Source organism: Theropithecus gelada, chromosome 13, assembly GCF_003255815.1.
Source record: "Theropithecus gelada isolate Dixy chromosome 13, Tgel_1.0, whole genome shotgun sequence".
In the NCBI taxonomy this organism is placed as follows: Eukaryota; Metazoa; Chordata; class Mammalia; order Primates; family Cercopithecidae; genus Theropithecus; species Theropithecus gelada.
The window spans coordinates 2,182,997-2,201,821 of record NC_037681.1 but is presented as its reverse complement, the minus strand read 5'-3'; the positions used below and the strand labels follow the sequence as shown (position 1 = coordinate 2,201,821).

General features: G+C 36.9%; 1 protein-coding gene across 4 annotated transcripts in view; it reads left to right on the top strand.

The window, feature by feature from the left end:
• The window catches only part of EIF2AK3 (eukaryotic translation initiation factor 2 alpha kinase 3), a 76,320-nt gene that overhangs the window by 24,028 nt on the left and 33,467 nt on the right, over positions 1-18,825 (top strand). For 3 of the 4 annotated variants that reach the window (XM_025354728.1, XM_025354730.1, XM_025354729.1), the window contains exons 3-6: positions 11,776-11,970; positions 14,388-14,521; positions 16,767-17,001; positions 17,215-17,377. In XM_025354728.1, coding sequence (XP_025210513.1) covers positions 11,776-11,970; positions 14,388-14,521; positions 16,767-17,001; positions 17,215-17,377 — 727 coding nt within the window. Of the gene's footprint in view, positions 1-11,583; positions 11,691-11,775; positions 11,971-14,387; positions 14,522-16,766; positions 17,002-17,214; positions 17,378-18,825 lie in introns of those variants that run through there. The other variant, XM_025354731.1, reaches the window with a different exon arrangement.

Genomic DNA, 18,825 nt, shown 5'->3' with positions numbered 1-18,825 from the left:
AAACCGTTAGGGTGCATGTTTGTGTGTCTTAGAATAAATGATGCACCTAAAGTTCACTGTATTAGCTTTAACAGATATGCTTAGGTTCTAAGCATAATATTTTTGCCAGTTAATGGTAGCTAAGAACTTTTTAATTTTCAGAAGGACCACCTGACATGAAATCTGATTCGCTTTCCTCTAGTAATTTATATTCAGATTCAACCTTGGAACAAAGCACTAAGGAAATTTGTCTGTGGTTCCCCACTGATTGTCTTAAAATTTTGTAACACATGAGCATCGTTTTTCTTTAGGATCTCTGGGCTACATTTGGATCACTTCACCAAATCTAAGTACATTGAACTATCTACTTCTTTATGTCTTGGAACTCCTTTTTAAATATGAAGACCTTCCTTATTGTTATCCAGAAAGCATATTGTTATTGTGTATATATAACTAATTTGTACTTAGATGAATACCTTTATCTTTTCTTTATTTAGAGATACCATATTTGTTTTCTGTTTTGGTTTTCTGTTAAAGATGCCCTTTTTTTCCTCTTAAAAAGAACAAACAACTCTAACGTCTAAACTTAGATAAGGTTTGGGGTTTTGCTTTATTTTGGGCATGTTTCTCCCCAAGGGACACCGCCTTTCTGTTTCAGACAGGTGCAGAAACAGACAGCTCTGATGCTGGTGCTCTCCAGCCTCCTCCCCCTCCCCACATCAGACTGCATGCATTCCACTAATATAAGGGCTTTGAAAAGTGGGACTGCCTTTGAAAAGGGTACAGCTTTACTGGTTACTGATTTGTTCAGAAAGAGTCTACTAGTAGACCCTTTTAAGGGTTTATTAAAAGGGGATCTGTAATCTCTTTTCAAGCTTCTCTTACTTATACTGAAAGCTGTCCAAGTTGTTTTGCAGTTTTTCATTGTACGCAAACTAGCACATTTTGAGTCTGTGTCATCTAAGATGGCAGTTTATTTTGAAGCGTAGCTGTCAGTCATGTAGCAAGCCAGTATTTAAATAATTGCCTGGGTTAATTGCTTTTCTTTTAATTATAGAAATGAAACAGTGCTTTAATTTGATTTTGTTGTATTAATCCCTTAGCATGGCTGAAAGTAGTGCTGTGAACTAAGCTAATTTATCCCAGCATTGCACGTCACCAAAGGAGAAACTTATTTGGTCCTGTTTTTTTTTATTTATTTATTTTTTTAGGAAATTGACTCTTCATGACTCTTCATGTACATTGTTTATGTCATGAATATATATTAATCTAGGTGAAGGCAGAGATAGTTATTAAAATCAGTGGTCTTTTATCATGACTGTGAGAAGTATGCTTAGTCTGGTAGTTTTCCTTGAGGCAGTTTGTTTTGTAGGTTGACTAAATTAGTGAAAAAAAGAATTAAACAGTTATCGACTTGGTATTTCTCTGCTCTTGAATACTAATTTACAGTTTTTGAAGATAATAAATACTAAATCATTGCAGAGTTTTTCTCAACATTTAAGCATATAGCATGTCACTTGGGATGCATTCTGACTAATACACGAATCTGCTGAACGATCTCATTACCCCTCCCTTCAGGGCATCATCATCTAATGGTGATGCCCCTTCCCTTGTCTTTCAGGTACCGTTCCTGGAGACCCTTTACTTTTATCAAACAGTCTTCCTTTTACTTTCCCCAATGTTTCCAGGGAGGTGTAAAAATATATGTTTCTGTAATACAATAATATTGAAGCATCTCTTTTTTTTTAAGTCACAAAGAGTCAATTCTGACGTCTAGTAATGTAGTCAGTTGCTCATTTTGGTTAATTAAGATTTACTGTTTATGTTCCATTCAAGTGTATCATTTTTGAAGAATTAAAATATACAAACATATATGTGTTAATTTTTCTTTAGCATTGATTGTCCTTATTGATTAATAAAGTTCTTTCAATCCATTAGAGTTTTTATGTTACAGTCAAAGAATTTTAGGCCTGGTAGAGCTTTCTGATAAATCAAAAACTGCAGCAGTTTGAGATATTTAATTCTACATTGAATTAATCTTTATTTGGTTTTGAGGCCTTGTTTTTAAACAGATGTGAATCCATGTTTGAGAAAGAAAGAACTGACTTTGCATAATTAAGCTTTCTGTCTGCTTTCCCCTTTAATTTACTTCTGGAGCAGGTATTCTCTAGAATTCAAAAAGCTTTTGTTATTTTTGAAATTTTGTATTAATGAATAATAGTTCTCTCCTGAAGTTTCCAATAGAGAATAAAATAAAGCTCAGGATGAATTATAGGTAGTCACATGAGCTAGATTGAGTTTATATTTTTGCTTTTAACTAAGTATACATGTATATATACACATAAACACACACAAGTTACCTTAGAAGTTCAAAGTAAGCAGCCCTGGATCATAAACTGTTGTTTGAATAGCACTTTATAGTTTGTAAAGTGGTATCTATGCTTACTTAGTCATTTACATAGCCCTGTGAAGTAAATATTCTTATTAACCCTAATTTTTTGGATGATAAAATTGGAGATCAAAAAGGTTCAGAGATTTGTCTGATGTAGTAAAGCTGAGACTCAACCCTAGATCTTTGTACTTACGTCTTCCCTCTTTCCAAATTTAATGTTTTTTAAAATACCTTAATGCTTACCAATTTATTTGTATTTTCTCTACTGATAATTCTTCATGTGCTTTATGGAGATTAATTACTCAGAGACATCCTGCATAGAGCACACTTAGCACATAACTCAGCACATTTTGAGCACCTAAACTGCTTCTAGGACAATCCTAGCGGGATAGTCACAGGCACCAAAACTTAACACATCCAAAACTGAATTCAACATTGTTGGATTGCAGGAGGGAGGCATGCAGAATTGTGCACTGCCCAGGACAGATACGATTCCTGCCTTCCTAGAACTTATAAGGTACTGTGTGGAGCCAGCTAGGGAGGCAAATATGAAATAATTGTAGTGTAAATAATGCAGTTGAGTGTGGTAACTGGCGCAAGGCCGGATAGAGCACAAAGAAAGACTCCAACAAGCTTAAGTGCTTACCTAGCCTGATGGTCAAAGAAGGCCTCTCTTGTATGATCAGGAGTTACTGAGGCAAGAGATGGGTAGAGAGGAAGGGGAGGATTGCTCTGGGAGAGGAAATAGTGTATCTCAAGGCCTTGAGGCGAGAGTTACCATGGCATTTTCAGGGAACTAAGAGAAGTTGAGGATGGCAACAGGAATGAGGGTTGGGAGAGAGTAGCCGAAATGAGCCCATTGAGGTAGGCCAGGCCAGGACCAGGTTATACAGGGTCTGGTAAGCTATGTTTGGCATTTCAGATTTTATCCTGAGCCATGAGAAACCATTGAAGGTTTAAGGGGAAGTGATCACTCTGACTGTAGAAAATGGACTGGAACAACAGCAGAAATTGGGAGAATGTTTCTAGTCTCCCACGCTAGTTAAGAGACTGCATGGTAGTCATCCAGATGGGAATGATATAGACTGGATGGTGACAGTGGAAATGAGTGAAGTAAAGTGATGGATTCAAAGGGTGTTTAACAAGGAAGATCTTTATGAAGATACAAGAGCAAAGGAGGATTTAGTAGTAAATTAAGAACAGGTATAGAAAGGAAGAACATGCGTTTTCTAGATATGAGTTTGGAGAGACCATGAGAGCTCTCCAAGCAGAGATGCTAAAGAAGGCATTTGACTTTATGGGTCTTGTGCTGACAGAGGGAAAGTCTGGGCTGAAATTAAAATTAGAAACACTTGTGTCATGGGAACTGAGAAGATCAATCACCTTGAAAGAAAGTAGGGTGAGAAGACCTATGACCAAGTTTTAAAGTCCAACATTTTTAAAATTGAGAGAGACTGATGAGTCAGAGAAAATTGAGAGAAAAAGTGTTTCAATGATAGATTTGTTTCAGTAGGATTTTAGAGATTATCCTGCTTTCCTTCAGATTTTCCCATCTGCTACTTGGTGTGAAGACTTTATGAATATTTATAAATACTTCCATAATTAGAGATAACTGGCTTATAATGCAAATGCCTCTTCAAACAACTCCTTGATTGGTTAGTCTTATTGAAAGTTTTCAGCAAAACAGAACATCAGAAAACGCTTTCCACTCTCAATTGGGGGAACTTGGAAAGCAGTGGGAAAAAGCAGGAAGCCTGTGGATGCCCAAAGTATTAAAAGCATTAGTCAATGGTTGGAGACCAAAAAGGAATCCCTTTTAAGTTAGTTGTGGAGAGTGACTTTGAGAATCAAGTGAAATAAGGGAACGCGAGACATTCTGTAAAACAGTGAATTGTTCGTTTTTATCCGACGTCACATAGTGAATGAGTGGTAGAGTCAGGGACCCAGGGGATGGGGTTGGATGAGGTGCAGTCAGCTGCTCTGGTTGGTGTGGATACATCTTGATTTTGTATTTTGGATGTGTGCTGTTGCCCTACCACCTTGGTTTGCAAAACAACTAGTATGGCTAAGAAAGTAATTGTTCTAGATGAAGGAGACTTCCAGATAATAAAAAAGTAAACAATTGAGCATTTTTAATGGCATAGTTTTCTTTTTCTTTTCTTTCTTTCTTTCTTTTTTTTTTTTTTTTAACTTTAAGTTCCAGGATATAGCAGAACGTGCAGGTTTGTTACATAGGTATACATGTGCCATGGTGGTTTGCTGCACCTATCAACCCATCATCTAGGTTTTACACCCCACATGCATTAGGTGTTTGTCTTAATGCTTTTCCTCCCCTTAACCCCCAACCCTGACAGGCCTCAGTATGTGTTGTTTCCCATGTGATCTCATTGTGTCCATGTGATCTCATTGTTCAACTCCCACTTACAAGTGAGGACATTAATGGTGTATTCATGTATTTCACATCTTCCTAATCTTAATGAGTTGTATCTTTTTATTTATTCCTTGGGATCATCATTGTAAGCATGTTACTGTATTATCCTAGAAATGTTCCCTGGGGTTCTTAGGTGGGATAGGGATGTGTGCCCCTTTAATAAATATTCTAGGATAATTGGTGTTTTACACGCTCTTTCTTCAGGGCCTATGTTCATTCTTCCTTATCTCTACACTCGGTGCGTCTGCATCTTGCCACACTCTTTTTCTTACCCTCTCTTCTCCTTTTTAAACCTTGTTGCTCTTACCTTATACACAGAACTTGGCTGTTGTTAACTATCGGGGCACTAACTATCAGCGTGTTCCTTTTCCCTCTTTCCTGGTTAGCGAACACACCCGTCTCACTAAGTCTCCTGGACCCTTTTCGATTTTCAGTCTTATAGTGGGTGAGTTACTTCTGGATACAATTTTTGGGATTTGAGAGTGTTTAATGCCTGAGTCACTAATCAACAGAATGCTAGTGTGTGCAAATCTGGCTTCCAAAACCGAATGAGGGAAAGTTCTTTATAGAAAAATCCTAACTAGGCCGGGCGTGGTGGCTCACGCCTGTAATCTCAGCACTTTGGGAGGCTGAGGCAGGTGGATCACGAGGTCAAGAGATTGAGACCACTCTGGCTAACACAGTGAAACCCTGTTTCTACTAAAAATACAAAAAATTAGCCAGGCATAGTAGCGGGTGCCTGTAGTCCCAGCTACTCGGGAGGCTAAGGCAGGAGAATCGCTTGAACCCAGAAGGCGGAGGTTGCAGTGAGCCGAGATGGTGCCACTGCACTCCAGCCTGGGTGACAGAGCAAGACTCCATCTCAAAAAAAAAAAAAAAACAAGAAAAAAGAAAAATCCTAACTAATAAATGCAGAAAGAATGATAAAATTAGAAATTGCTGTTCTAGTTCTTTTGTTGAAATAGGCCATCAAGCAATACTAAAATGGTAAAAAGTTGATGGGACACTTTAAATGGAGGGATCAGACTGACTCCCCCAAACTCAAGTGATTGACACTAACATCATTAAAAGTGGGGTATGCAAATACTATATGCCTCCTAATATGGTATAGCACAGGGGCCAGCAAACTTTTCCTGTAAAGGGCCAGATGGTACTTATCTTAGGCTTTGAGAACCATGTGGCCTTTAGTTGCAGCTAGAAAGCAGCCATAGACAGATACATAAATGAATGAATGTGTGACTGTGTTCCAATAAAACTTTACTTACAAAACAGGCATTAGGCTGGATTTGGCCCATGGGCTCTAGTTTGTAGACCCTTAATATAATAATAAGTGCACAGCACCAGATATGAAGTCTTCTTGTCAAAACAATTGAACCTGCATCAGATCAAAGCTCCAAGTCTAATCATACTTTTCAGGCAATAAAGGAACAAGTTAAATGACACGTACAATCCTGCTGTGGGACGTTCTATAGGACAGATAAGCTGGTTTCTCAAGTAAATCAGTGCATAACAAAGGGGGTGAAAGAAGCTCCTTTGTGGAGAGAAAAGAATCAAATGTAATATGTAGACTTGGAATTCCTCATCAGAAAGTAGATCTTTGAGATAATAGGGGAAATTTTAAAATTTGATGATTTTACTCCAATAAACAAGTATAGAGTAGTTGAGTGGGGATAGATGGAACGGTTGGCAAAATGTTGATAATTGTTGAAACTGGATGGTAGATACATGGGAATTTATTAATCTCTCTACATTCTATATGCTTGAAATTTTTTATAACAAGTTAAAATAAAGTTGAATATACCCCAAAAAGTGTGTGAGTCAGTCAGGGAGAGGGGTTGGCTGCATAGAAAAACAGGGAAGAATCAAGTGGCAAACATTTTTTCTTATAGTTAGAGGAATTTTTGTTTTTTATTACTGGTAGTGCTCATTTTAGTAGTAGTACTTCCTTTATTTTCTCACATGAAATTCCTTCCTCCACTTTAAAACTAACGTTCTTATTTTCACATTTTAATTTCAGATGGAGTCCCTGATTGCAAGTGCCACTGGTATTCATTGTACCACTTAGATTTTGTTAAGAAACAGAAACGGAATTACTTTACTAAACTGCTTTGTGACTACACAGATAGACTCTGGGAGTTTGCTAGCACCTTTTATTTTAAATTATAAACAGGGAAAAAGCAAATAAAGAAAATAAATACAAAAATTTAGACTTTTTAAAATGACTTAAGGGAGAAGCAAGTCACACAATGAGTTTGAGATGCAAAGCAGCGGATCAGAACAAATAGCTGCTTACATGAACAAATCAGTGGGATGTGAAAATGCATCACCGTAACCTACATTTTTTTCTACCGAGAGATTTGCAGCTGACTATCGGGTGACTCATTCCTATGCTTAGGGGGTGAGGTAATGCTATTGTGAAGGGTGATGTCATCTCTGTACCTGAACTGCATGCATATATTGCTTCTGTGGCTCTCAAGGAAAAGCTCCATCTGCTTTCACATATGCAGCCTGAAAGACTTGACAAGATTGGCACAAAGGTCAACAGCCATGTGTATGACTCATAAGCAACCAATTAGTGAAGAGCAGCTATGTAAAAAACTTTTAAAATCATAATCCAGAAATATGACATGATGATTCATTATTGAATCATAATGCCTTGTTTGTGTTTTGCACTTATTGAGTTAATGCTGTTGAGCATTTAACTTTTAAAATAAGGCAGTTTTCTCAGTATGGTCAATCATATCAAGTCTTCGTTCTTTAAACTATATTTTTAATTGAAGATAAGGTTGGTTGGTCAGTCTGTTGGTTGATTGGTTGGTTTTACTTTTGGAGAGGGCAAAAATGGATTTTATTCCATATTGGTTTGGCAATTGATTTTTGCACTTAGGAGACATTGTATTCCCTAAGGACCCGCTACTGCTTTAGAGGAAAAGAGGTTTTTAATGGAAGAGGAAATAAGTCAAAAGAAATGCTATCTGTTTACTGCAGACGCACTTACTCCTCTTCCTCTTTTAGTCATGCACACCTGCTTTCTCTGTTTACACTTTAACCTAATACTACTGTTGAGATGACCAATTAAAATATCTATTTTTAACTTTATTATCATTTGAATCTAGTGTTCTGGTAAATAAATATAGAATATTTAACATAATATGGAGGTAGATAACAGTAAATACTTGATTTTCTATCTGATAAGTAACTCGAAATAGAAGATCATATAGGCTAAATACTACATATTGTTATTATAGGGTATGTGCATACTGTGACCTAAATTTGTTATAATGGCAACTTCAAGTTGGACATTCTACAAAAGATAAAAATAAAGGTTTTAATTTTTGAGAATAAAATTTGTTATCTATCACCAGGAAATAGAAGGAAACAAAGAATAAAATAGTTATGCTAAGACTCCAAGGTAATATTAGGTGAGGTATATACCAATGTCACTTGAGAACTTACTAAAAATCAAATGTTTTTTTAGTAAGAGTAACAGTTAGGAATCTTAGGTGTCTAGAATTATGGTAAACCTTCATTTAATGGTATGGTCTTAAGTTTCATTATAGAGCTCCTACAAGACTCTTGAGTACCTTTCTTCTGTTTTTAAACTCTTGTTTGGAAATAATTTCAAACTACAGACAGTTGCACCATAAACATGGTACCAAAAAAAACCAAAAACCCTTATATGCTCAGATTTTACCTACCCCAACCAGGTTGCCTGCTTTATATGCTTGCCCACGTCCTCTTACCCACTGTCACTCTTCTCCCCCATTCCCTCATAGACACTTGTTTTTCTTGAAATATTTGAGGATAAGTTAAATATGCATCATGGCCCTTTACTCTTAAATACATCAGTGTATACTTCCTAATAGAGATATTCTCTTATGTAATTACAAAAGTTATAAGCATTATCAATTTATATTAATACAATGCCTTACCATCCATATTCGAGTTTTGTCAATTGACCTAATAATATCCTTTATAGCATCCTCTACCCCAAGTACAGCATCTAGTCTAGGGTCAGATATTGCATTCATTTGTCACGTTAGCCTCTTTTAATCTAGTTGTTTTTTTTTTCCCCCACAACCTTTCTTTGTCAGATATTGACATTTTTGAAGAATATGGTTTCTCTGTTATTTTATTTTTAAAATGGACTTTTCCTTACTTTGTGCTTGCCTGATGTTCAGGCTGTGCATTCTTGGCTGGAATACTACATAGGTGATGAAGTCTCTCTCAGGGCATCTAACTCTCATTGATGATTTTTACTTTGGTTATCCAATCAAGGTGTTATCTCCACTATATAATATATAACTTTTGTTTTTTAATTTCTTGTAATGATAAGTACTCTGTAAGGAGACATTCTAGACCATGTAGATATTCTGTTCTTCATCAAAGTTTCCACCTCAATTTAGCACCATTTCTGACTCTGGTATGACCCAGTCTCTACTGTGATGGTGGCAAAATGCTAATTTTTCCAACTCCAGCCCTTCCTTTTCCCTCATATATTATTTATTTTATCTGCTTGCTATTGGTGTGAACATGTGAATTTCTATTTTTAAAACTTCAGTACTTAACTATTTTGGTGCTTAATTGTCCCATATTTGACCAGTGGCATGCCCTCACCCTTTCCAAGCACATCCTTGTTTTTTGAAAGAATAAGATGGTAAAGGCTCATCTTGCATCTACACTGCCCCAGCCCTGGAATCTGCCATTTCTCTGAGGAGCCCTGGTTCCTTTTGGTGGAGAATGTAATTAGATAACACAATTTGGGCACTGGGTATGAGTGCACTACTTTTACAGCCACTGTGTAAACATAAATATAAACATTAGCTGACCTGGTAAGTATTTCTTGGAGGTTCAGTGAACAATTTTTGAGAATATCACAGTGTCTCAGATTATAGTTACAACAAAAAGGAAAGATAAAGGAATGATAGGATTTTTGTCAGCAAACTTACATTGCTAAAATTTTCTTAGATTTCAAAGCAAAAACATACGTGATGCTAGGTTGAAGGCCAGATAGGATTTCTCTTGACAAAGTTGGTACAGAAGGATGTTCCAGAAAGAAGAAATGACATTGACAATGACATAAATGAACAATATCAGTAACATTAAATGTTGTGTTTAAATAACCATGCCTGATTTCTACCCATTTGGGGAGAAGTAAAAGACAGGGATGAAAGGTTTATTTAAGGTCAGATTTAGAGGACTTTGAATGTCCTCTAAAGGATTTTGGATCTTTAGGATTTGGGGTCTTTATTGAGAAGATAATAGCTGTTGAAGATTTTTGAATAGTGTCATAACAAGCTTAACTCTGACTCAGAGAGATTAATCTGGAAGATACATAGAAGATTAAGGAAATTTGCAGTTAAGAACTGTGAAGAGGCTATTATAGTAGTTCAGGCAGGAGATAATAAGGATTTGAACTGGAAAATGAAAGAAAGAAGTGAATTAGAATAGTGGCTTTTAATCTGTCTTCCAAAACCCCAGGTTTGGGGCAAAGTGGATGTGTGAGTTGAACACCAAATGAGAACTCTCAGTTACTGTATGCGAGTTTTCAAGTAAGTATCCCTTTAAAGAAAGCAGTCTGCTACTTAAAGAACAAAAAACTATGTAGAAAAATTTTGTTAACTCTTACTTCTCTCATATTCCTGTTTCCTAAAGTTTTGAGCCTAGATAATCAGGAAAATAGTTGTGTCATTAGTTGATGTAGATCAAATTATGAATTTTTTAAATGCCAAAGGTCAATGTCACAAAGACGTACTAAAACTCTTACTGAGGAGATAAGATATTCTTGGCCAGAAACCTTGGAATTATCCTGGACTCCTTTCTTTTGCTCATGCCATAAAGAGAATCTACCATGAAATCCTGTTGGCTTTACCTTTCAATTATATCCCAAACCTGACTATCTTAAACAGCTCAACTGCTTATCAACTAATCTCTTACCTTCCGCCTGCTCTCTCTGCCTCCACCCTTGCCTCTCAGCCTGTTCACTTTCCTTATGGTTTTTCAAACGTGATGGGTACACTTCCATCTAAGAACCTTTGCAAAACCTGGCCTGACCTGGTTAATTCTCTCATGTTTAAGACTTTGCCCAAATGTTACTTTCTCAGTGGGGTCTACCCTAAGCTCTTTTTATTGATAATCCCCTCTCCACCCTATGCATATTTACCATTCTCCCTTTATCTTGTTCCATTTTTTTTTAATGGCATTTATCACCTAACATACCCCATATAATTTACTTATTTATTAAGTTGTTTGTCTCATGACACCAGAGTTTAAGCTTCACAAAGGCAGTGATTTGTTTGTTTTGCTCACTGATCTATCCCAGCCATCAGAATGTGCTAGGCCATAGGTAGGCCCTTAATAAGCATTGTTAAAAGAAGGAAGGGCGACTGAGAACACAAAACCAGTAAGCTTACTTACCAGGCTTCTAGCTCATTGCAGATTTGAGAAAGCAAATAAAAGAAAGGATGGGATACTACTTGAATCAATATCTCTAAACTTGTGTTCCTTGGAGCTGAGTCTATGACAGTAATTGGCCTTGATAAAAATAGCCCTAGAAAATACTGCATATATTATCTATAGAAAATCATATTACACATTAACATACTCATGGCTGTAAGAGCTCCTATAGTAACCTCTTCTTGAACTCACTTGATCATAAAACTCTCTTTTGGTAACTCAGCCTACCATTATGGGACCCTTTTGGCCCATGGTAAACTGAGTTTGAGAAAAACCTTACTAGAGTACTATGTGTAGGGCCTGGGAGTGATTGGCAGTTCCTTTAAATTACTTCTGGTTGATCGACTGCGCTGCTTCATGTGCTAGTCAGAAGGAGGCTGGAGTACATCAGGATCAAGACTCTAGCTCTTAATTACTATTATTCTTTTAAAGGTAGGACGTTTTTATTTTTCTGGAAGAAATAAGAAAAAAAATAATTAATGTTATTGCTCTTTTAAAAAGTTAGCTTCTGTTTTAGGTATTTGGGAATAAGATGATTATTCCTTCCCTGGATGGAGGCCTCTTCCAGTGGGACCGAGACCGTGAGAGCATGGAAACAGTTCCTTTCACAGTTGAATCACTTCTCGAATCTTCTTATAAATTTGGAGATGATGTTGTTTTGGTTGGAGGAAAATCTCTCACTACATATGGACTCAGTGCATGTAGTGGAAAGGTAAGTGAAAATACTGAATTTACTTTGGGGAAATCAGAATAAATTAGGGTAGAAAAAGTAATTTATTAAACGACACTTATTACTAGTTGAGATTTATTGTAATTATTCCCTGAGGTTGTCATTTGTTTTAATAAGAGAACTGTGAGGTAGGAAGGGGAAACTAGTAACAGAATAAATGGCAGAGCCAGGAATAGAATAGCAGGAGGAAGAGAGTTCATAAATATAGTCTACTGTGTCTCAGATGTTTTGTTTTGTTTTGTTTTTGGAGACAGAGTCTTACTCTGTTGCCCAGGCTGATCTCAGCTTATGGCAATCCCCATCCCCCACCCCATTTCACACCCCCTCAGGTTCAAGTGGGTTCAAGTGATTCTTGTGCCTCAGCCTCCTGAGTAGCTGGGATTACAGGCACGTGCCACCATGCCTGGCTAATTTTTGTATTTTTAGTAGAGACAGGGTTTTACCGTGTTGGCCAGGCTGGTCTCCAGCTTCTGGCCTTAAGTGATCTACCCACCTCAGCCTCCCAAAGTGCTGGGATTATAAGCAGGAGCCACCGCGCCCAGCCTCAGGTGCTTTTTTTATACATTATTTTGCAATCTTCACAGTCTTCCTAAGTGTAATTTTTTTTTTTTTTTTTACCTTTTGACAGATGAAGAACCTTCTAAAGATTAATAGTAATCCTAATGATAAGAATAATTGACACTACTCATTTATAGGGTTTGATCCTATAATAAGGTGATCCAAGAGGAAAGTTTATACTCATTTTACAGATGAAGAAACTGAGACTTTAAAAGATTCAGAAACTTCCAGGGTCACATTTAACTTAGATCTATCTGACAACAAAGTCATGCTGTTAATAACCTAGACTTTCTCCAACATTAGCTCTTAGGATATAATCATAATAAAATCTACTTCTAAGGTTGGGTCTTATAAATCCATTATCAAGAGTAACTAATTAAAAACATCCTTTCAACCAGGCACAGTGGCTCACACTTGTAATCCTACCACTTTGGGAGGCCAAGGTGAGTGGATCCCTTGAGGCCAGGAGTTTGAGACCAGCCTGGCCAACATGGGAAACCCCATCTCTACTAAAAATAAAAAAATTATCTGGGGATGGTGGCACACGCACGCCTATAGCCTGTAGTCCCAGCTACTCAGGAAGCTAGGTATGAGAATCACTTGAACCTGGGAGGTGGAGGTTGCAGCGAACTAAGATCACACCACTGTACTACAACCTGTGCAACAGAGTGAGACATCATTAAAAATAATAATGACATAAATAGATAATAGACTCTATTAAAAAATAACAAAAATAAATAAGTAATTAGCCAGGCATGGTGGTGGGTGCCTGTGGTCCCAACTACTCGGGAGGCTGAGGCAGGAGACTGGCGTGAACCCGGGAGGCGGAGCTTGCAGTGAGCCGAGATCGCACCACTACACTCCAGCCTGGGCCACAGAGCAAGACTCCGTCTCAAAAAAATAAATAAATAAAATAAAAATAAATAAATAAATAAATAAAAACATCCTTTCTAAAAAGGTAAAAAATAAAAATCTTTGTAACCCTTTAACACCTTGACATGTAAACGGTTTATATACAGACTTGGACTAAAATAAGGAAGAATAGAAACGTGGTCTTTTTACTCTTGAGTTTTTCAACTTTAACAATTCCTTATCTAAGTGTTAGGCCCATAGCACTTTCTTGCTCTTGCAGATGCTTTTCTGCCTTCTCCACCCACCTGCATCTGCATTGTATTGAGGAGGCCATGCCATCCTATCTGGCCGTTTTTTGAGCAAAGCACTTCAATCTCTGTTTACTTCGGTAGTCTCATCTGTAAACAACAGGATTGAACCCGATCACCTGGTTTTCTGATTTGATGTGCTGCTACATAATTCTGGTATTGTAGAAGGTATGCTTCTTTTCATGAGGATTTTAGTTTGGATCATATTAAGTCTTCCTTTTTTCTTTTAGTGAAAACTTGAGGGAGTTACTTTTGAATACAAAAAGCTCTCAGAAAAGTTTCAAATTTTTAAAAACCAAACACTTTTGTTATACGGAAACTCTAAGGTTGATTTTTTTTTTTAAACTCACCTGAAATTTTATTAATGATATTGTAGAAAAGCTATCACAAGTAGCTATCCATTTCTTCTTGTATATTCCATGGAAATTCTCCAAAGTAAGGCTAAAATTATGTAAATCCTTAAAATCATTCCCTGAAATAAATATTCATTGGTACTGTCGTTGTTCTAAATAACTCATTTTAGGAGTTAGTAACCTAACTGATGCTTCTTATTACTTGAGTACTTCATACACATTTCCTTAGTTTCCTTTCACTTTTTAAAAATTATAGATTCCTTTAATATCTCTGATCTCTTATGAGTTTATCCTTTTACTAATTTTGTGTCTAATTTTGTCTTTTCAGGTGAGGTATATCTGTTCAGCTCTGGGTTGTCGCCAATGGGATAGTGATGAAATGGAACAAGAAGAAGACATCCTGCTTCTACAGCGTACCCAAAAAACTGTTAGAGCTGTCGGACCTCGCAGTGGCAATGAGAAGTGTGTATTCAGATAGTGTTGCTGTTGGTATTGTTTAGAAATACACCTAATAGCAAAATTTATCAGACTTCTGTTTTTGGAAATTTTTGACTAGTTTGTTGCCTAAAAAGCATATTATTCTTTTTTTTTGAGATGGAGTCTTGCTCTGTCACCCAGGCTTGAGTGCAGTGGCGCGATATTGGCTCACTGCAGCCGCCACCTCCTGGGTTCAAGCGATTCTCCTGCCTTAGCCTCCCGAGTACCTGGGATTACAGGCACGTGCCACCACACCCAGCTAATTTTTGTATTTTTAGTAGAGACGGGATTTCACCATGTTGGCCAGGCTGGTGTCAAACTCCCAACGTCAGGTGATCCAATGTGGGCCCTAAAATAAAAATGATTTCATGTTTATTAACAAATTCTGAACTGAACTTCTCACCATATGCTTCAGGATGTGGTAACCACAGGGGTTCTCATATGATGACTATTTATTAGTTTAGTCTCAGGTTAATGATTTTTTTTTTTTTTTGAGACGGAGTTTCACTCTTGTTGCCCAGGCTGGAGTGCAATGGCATGATCTTAGCTCACTACAGTATCTGCCTACCAGGTTCAAGCGATTCTCCTGCCTTAGCCTCCCAAGTAGCTGGGATTATAGGCATGTGCCACCATGCCTGGCTAATTTTGTATTTTTAGTAGAGATGGGGTTTCTCCACATTGGTTAGACTGGTCTCAAACTCCCAGCCTTAGGTGATCCACCCACCTCAGCCTCCCAAAGTGCTGGGATTTCAGGTGTGAGCCACAGCACCCGGCCTAATGATATTTTTCATAGCAATCTCATCCCTCGAAGTTCTTTGAATACAGAAAGATGTTAAGAGAAAATTGATGTGTTTCTTTGAGCTTGAACCTATTTGACTCTCTAATTATGTCTAGTAGGTAGTTTCATAGTTTGTCTGATTATCCCAATTTTAAAATAATAATTTTACTGAATTTTCTTGAACTATTAAAACATTTCTTTAGCCTAATTCCTTTCTGTTCCCTTCTTTAAATAATGAACGCCCTTATGTAATTTTTATATTTAAATATGTGATTAAAAAATGTGATACCTAGATTGGATATGTTGATCCTACATCAAATGCTTGATTTTTTTTAAACCTAATATTTAAGTTTTAAATTGCCTATATAGTAAAAATAACTTTAGATTCCATCTTTATCTTTTGAAAATGAACCAGACTTTAGGGTTTTGTCTGATCCAATGCAATGTAATTCAGTTTCTTTTCCTGAAAACTGTTTTCTCAAACTCAGTTAAGAATGCATTTATTCTTTCAACTTTGGACTATGAATAGGGCTTTGCATTTGCAGACAACTTGACCTTCTTTATCCTGACTAGATTTTGTTTTTTAAGTGTTTGAGTGCTTACGGGAGCTCAGCTACCATAGCAGCAGATGTCCAACTTAACAGAATTTTGAGTTACCAGAATAGGAAGGATCCGGGGGTCTAAGATCCATGATTCTTTAAAATATAATTATTTCCATAAATGTCAGAATTCTTAACTATGCCCTTTTATATCTAAGTGATAAGACACTATACTCTCAGTAGTTGAGTGATTTTTCAATTTACTAATTATAGAGGAAACCTTATTACTGCCACTTTATGGATAAAACTACTGAAACTTACTTAGGAAAGGGTAAATGACTTGCCACATCTTGTTCAGTGGAGATCCAAGATTGGGGCTGAGGAGGTATGACCTTCACAGGTTTGGTATCCTGGATCACATTGCCTTTTTGAGGCCATGTTTTAGTGTGAATTTAAGACTGGTTCATTCATCTTGACTTTTACAGTGGTTTATGAGGGCATAATTTTGCTGTAGTTAAATGAAATGTATCCTGCCTTTAATCAAGAGGTAAGGCAGACCGTGTGCTACCTCATTTTAAGGTGACATTGATGTGTTTTGGGAAAATCACTCTGATGTAGAAGTACAAACATTTGTAAATTTTTGAGAGAAAATCTGTCCCTTAGCTGTTGTAAGGGACACATCAGTCAGTCCACAACCCTCAAAACCATTATGTCTGAAGGATCAGAACAAAGTTCTTGTGGGCCCTCTTGTGGCGTGAATCAGCAGAGCACTCTTTTCCAGAAGGTTATGTTGACTTGTTCTTTTTCTCATCACATAATTTTAGTATTTGCTTCTTCAATCTAGAAGAATTCTATATTATTTTGTCCCTTTATTTAAATGTAAATTTCTAAAACACACCTTTATAAATTTAAGGTGGAATTTCAGTGTTGGCCACTTTGAACTTCGGTATATTCCAGACATGGAAACGAGAGCCGGATTTATTGAAAGCACCTTTAAGCCCAGTGAGAACACAGAAGAGTCTAAAATTATTTCAGATGTGGAAGAACAGGAAGCTGCCATAATGGACATAGTGATAAAGGTTTCGGTTGCTGACTGGAAAGTTATGGCATTCAGTAAGAAGGGAGGACATCTGGAATGGGAGTACCAGGTACCTAACATCACTGAGGATTTATAAATATGATTCTTCCTCTCCCAGTCTGACCAAACGTATTGATCGGGTAGAACGAAATTACTACTACTTGGGGCTCTCAGCTTGTTCTCTGTGCTTTTAGAAATTTGTGATTTTAAATGGTATTTTATGGGTTGGAACTACATAACTACTGCTTGAATTATTTAAGACCTTTTTTCCATTTTTGTTTAGTTTTGTACTCCAATTGCATCTGCCTGGTTACTTAAGGATGGGAAAGTCATTCCCATCAGTCTTTTTGATGATACAAGTTATACATCTAATGATGATGTTTTAGAAGATGAAGAAGACATTGTAGAAGCTGCCAGAGGAGCCACAGAAAACAGTGTTTACTTGGGTGAGTAAATGTATCTTATCCAATGATAGTATACATTGACATCTAGATTGTCTTCTTACACTGTTCCTTCCTACTTCAGGAGTGCCTGTGGTAGTTTTAAATCCTAATATCATCTCTGATTTAGGTTGCCCCTAAGATTTATACTTTGATTTCCATTCCTGCTTTTCCATTTGTCCAATTCTGAAATTTGTTTTGTTTTGTTTTGTTTTGTTGGAGATGGAGTTTCACTCTTGTTGTCCAGGCTAGAGTGCGATGGTATGATCTCTGCTCACCACAACTTCTGCCTCCTGGGTTCAAGCGATTCTCCTGCCTCAGCCTCCTGAGTAGCTGGGATTACAGGCATCTGCCACCATGCCCAGCTAATTTTTGTATTTTTAGTAGAGATGAGATTTTACCACGTTGGCCAGAATATAGTGCACCTGACCTCAGGTGATCCGCCCACCTCAGCCTCCCAAAGTGCTGGGATTACAGGCGTGAGCCACCGCACCCAGCCCAATTCTGAAATTTTTAATTACTGTCACATATTCTTTTTCTCTGAGATCTATATTAGAAAGGCTTAGAAATATTCTCATTATATAACATGATTTCAAATTACTCATTAGCCCAAGAATGGTGCCATGCACCTGTAATCCTAGCTACTCCAGAGGCTGAGATGGGAGGATCTCTTGACCCCTGGAGTTAGAGTCTACCCCAAACTATAATCATGTCACTGCACTCCTGCCTGGGTGACAGGACAACACTCTATCTGTTTATATATGAGGATCGCTTGACCCCTGGAGTTAGAGGCTACCCCAAACTATAATCATGTCACTGCACTCCTGCCTGGGTGACAGGACAACACTCTATCTGTTTATATATATATAATTGTTTATATGTAATTACATATATGTATTACATATATAATTATTTGTATGTAATTACATATAAAATATACTTATATAGTTAGTTATATATCCTCAAAGTCTATAATTTCCTATATTTGTATTTGCATCCATATTAGTTTGTGCCCCTCCCCTCTTTAAGATTAGGTTTATTTCTTTTTTATCAGTGCATCTATACAACTGATCTAAAAAATAAAATTCTGGTGTGCTTCTGGGCAATTGAAAGCCTTTAATATTATAAATTTTGAAAACTCTTGAATCTAATTATTTGAATTAGTCTGTCATCAAATACTTATAAAATTCTTTAAGCTCTGACAATGTGCCACCCACCTGTCGGTTTGAATGCAAAGCAAAGCAAGAATTTGTATGTTATTTGTATTTGTTATTTGTATGTTGAATTTGTATGTTGTTAATTGTCATGTGTGTTTTGATAGTATTTAACTGAATTGTTAGCAATATTTCTAGAATTTAGGTAAACTTTCTTGAGAAAGTTACTTAGTCTAAGCTGTTTGTTTTGTGAGAGTACAGTGACTTCCTGTCTTTGAATTTTTCTACTGGAACAGTTTT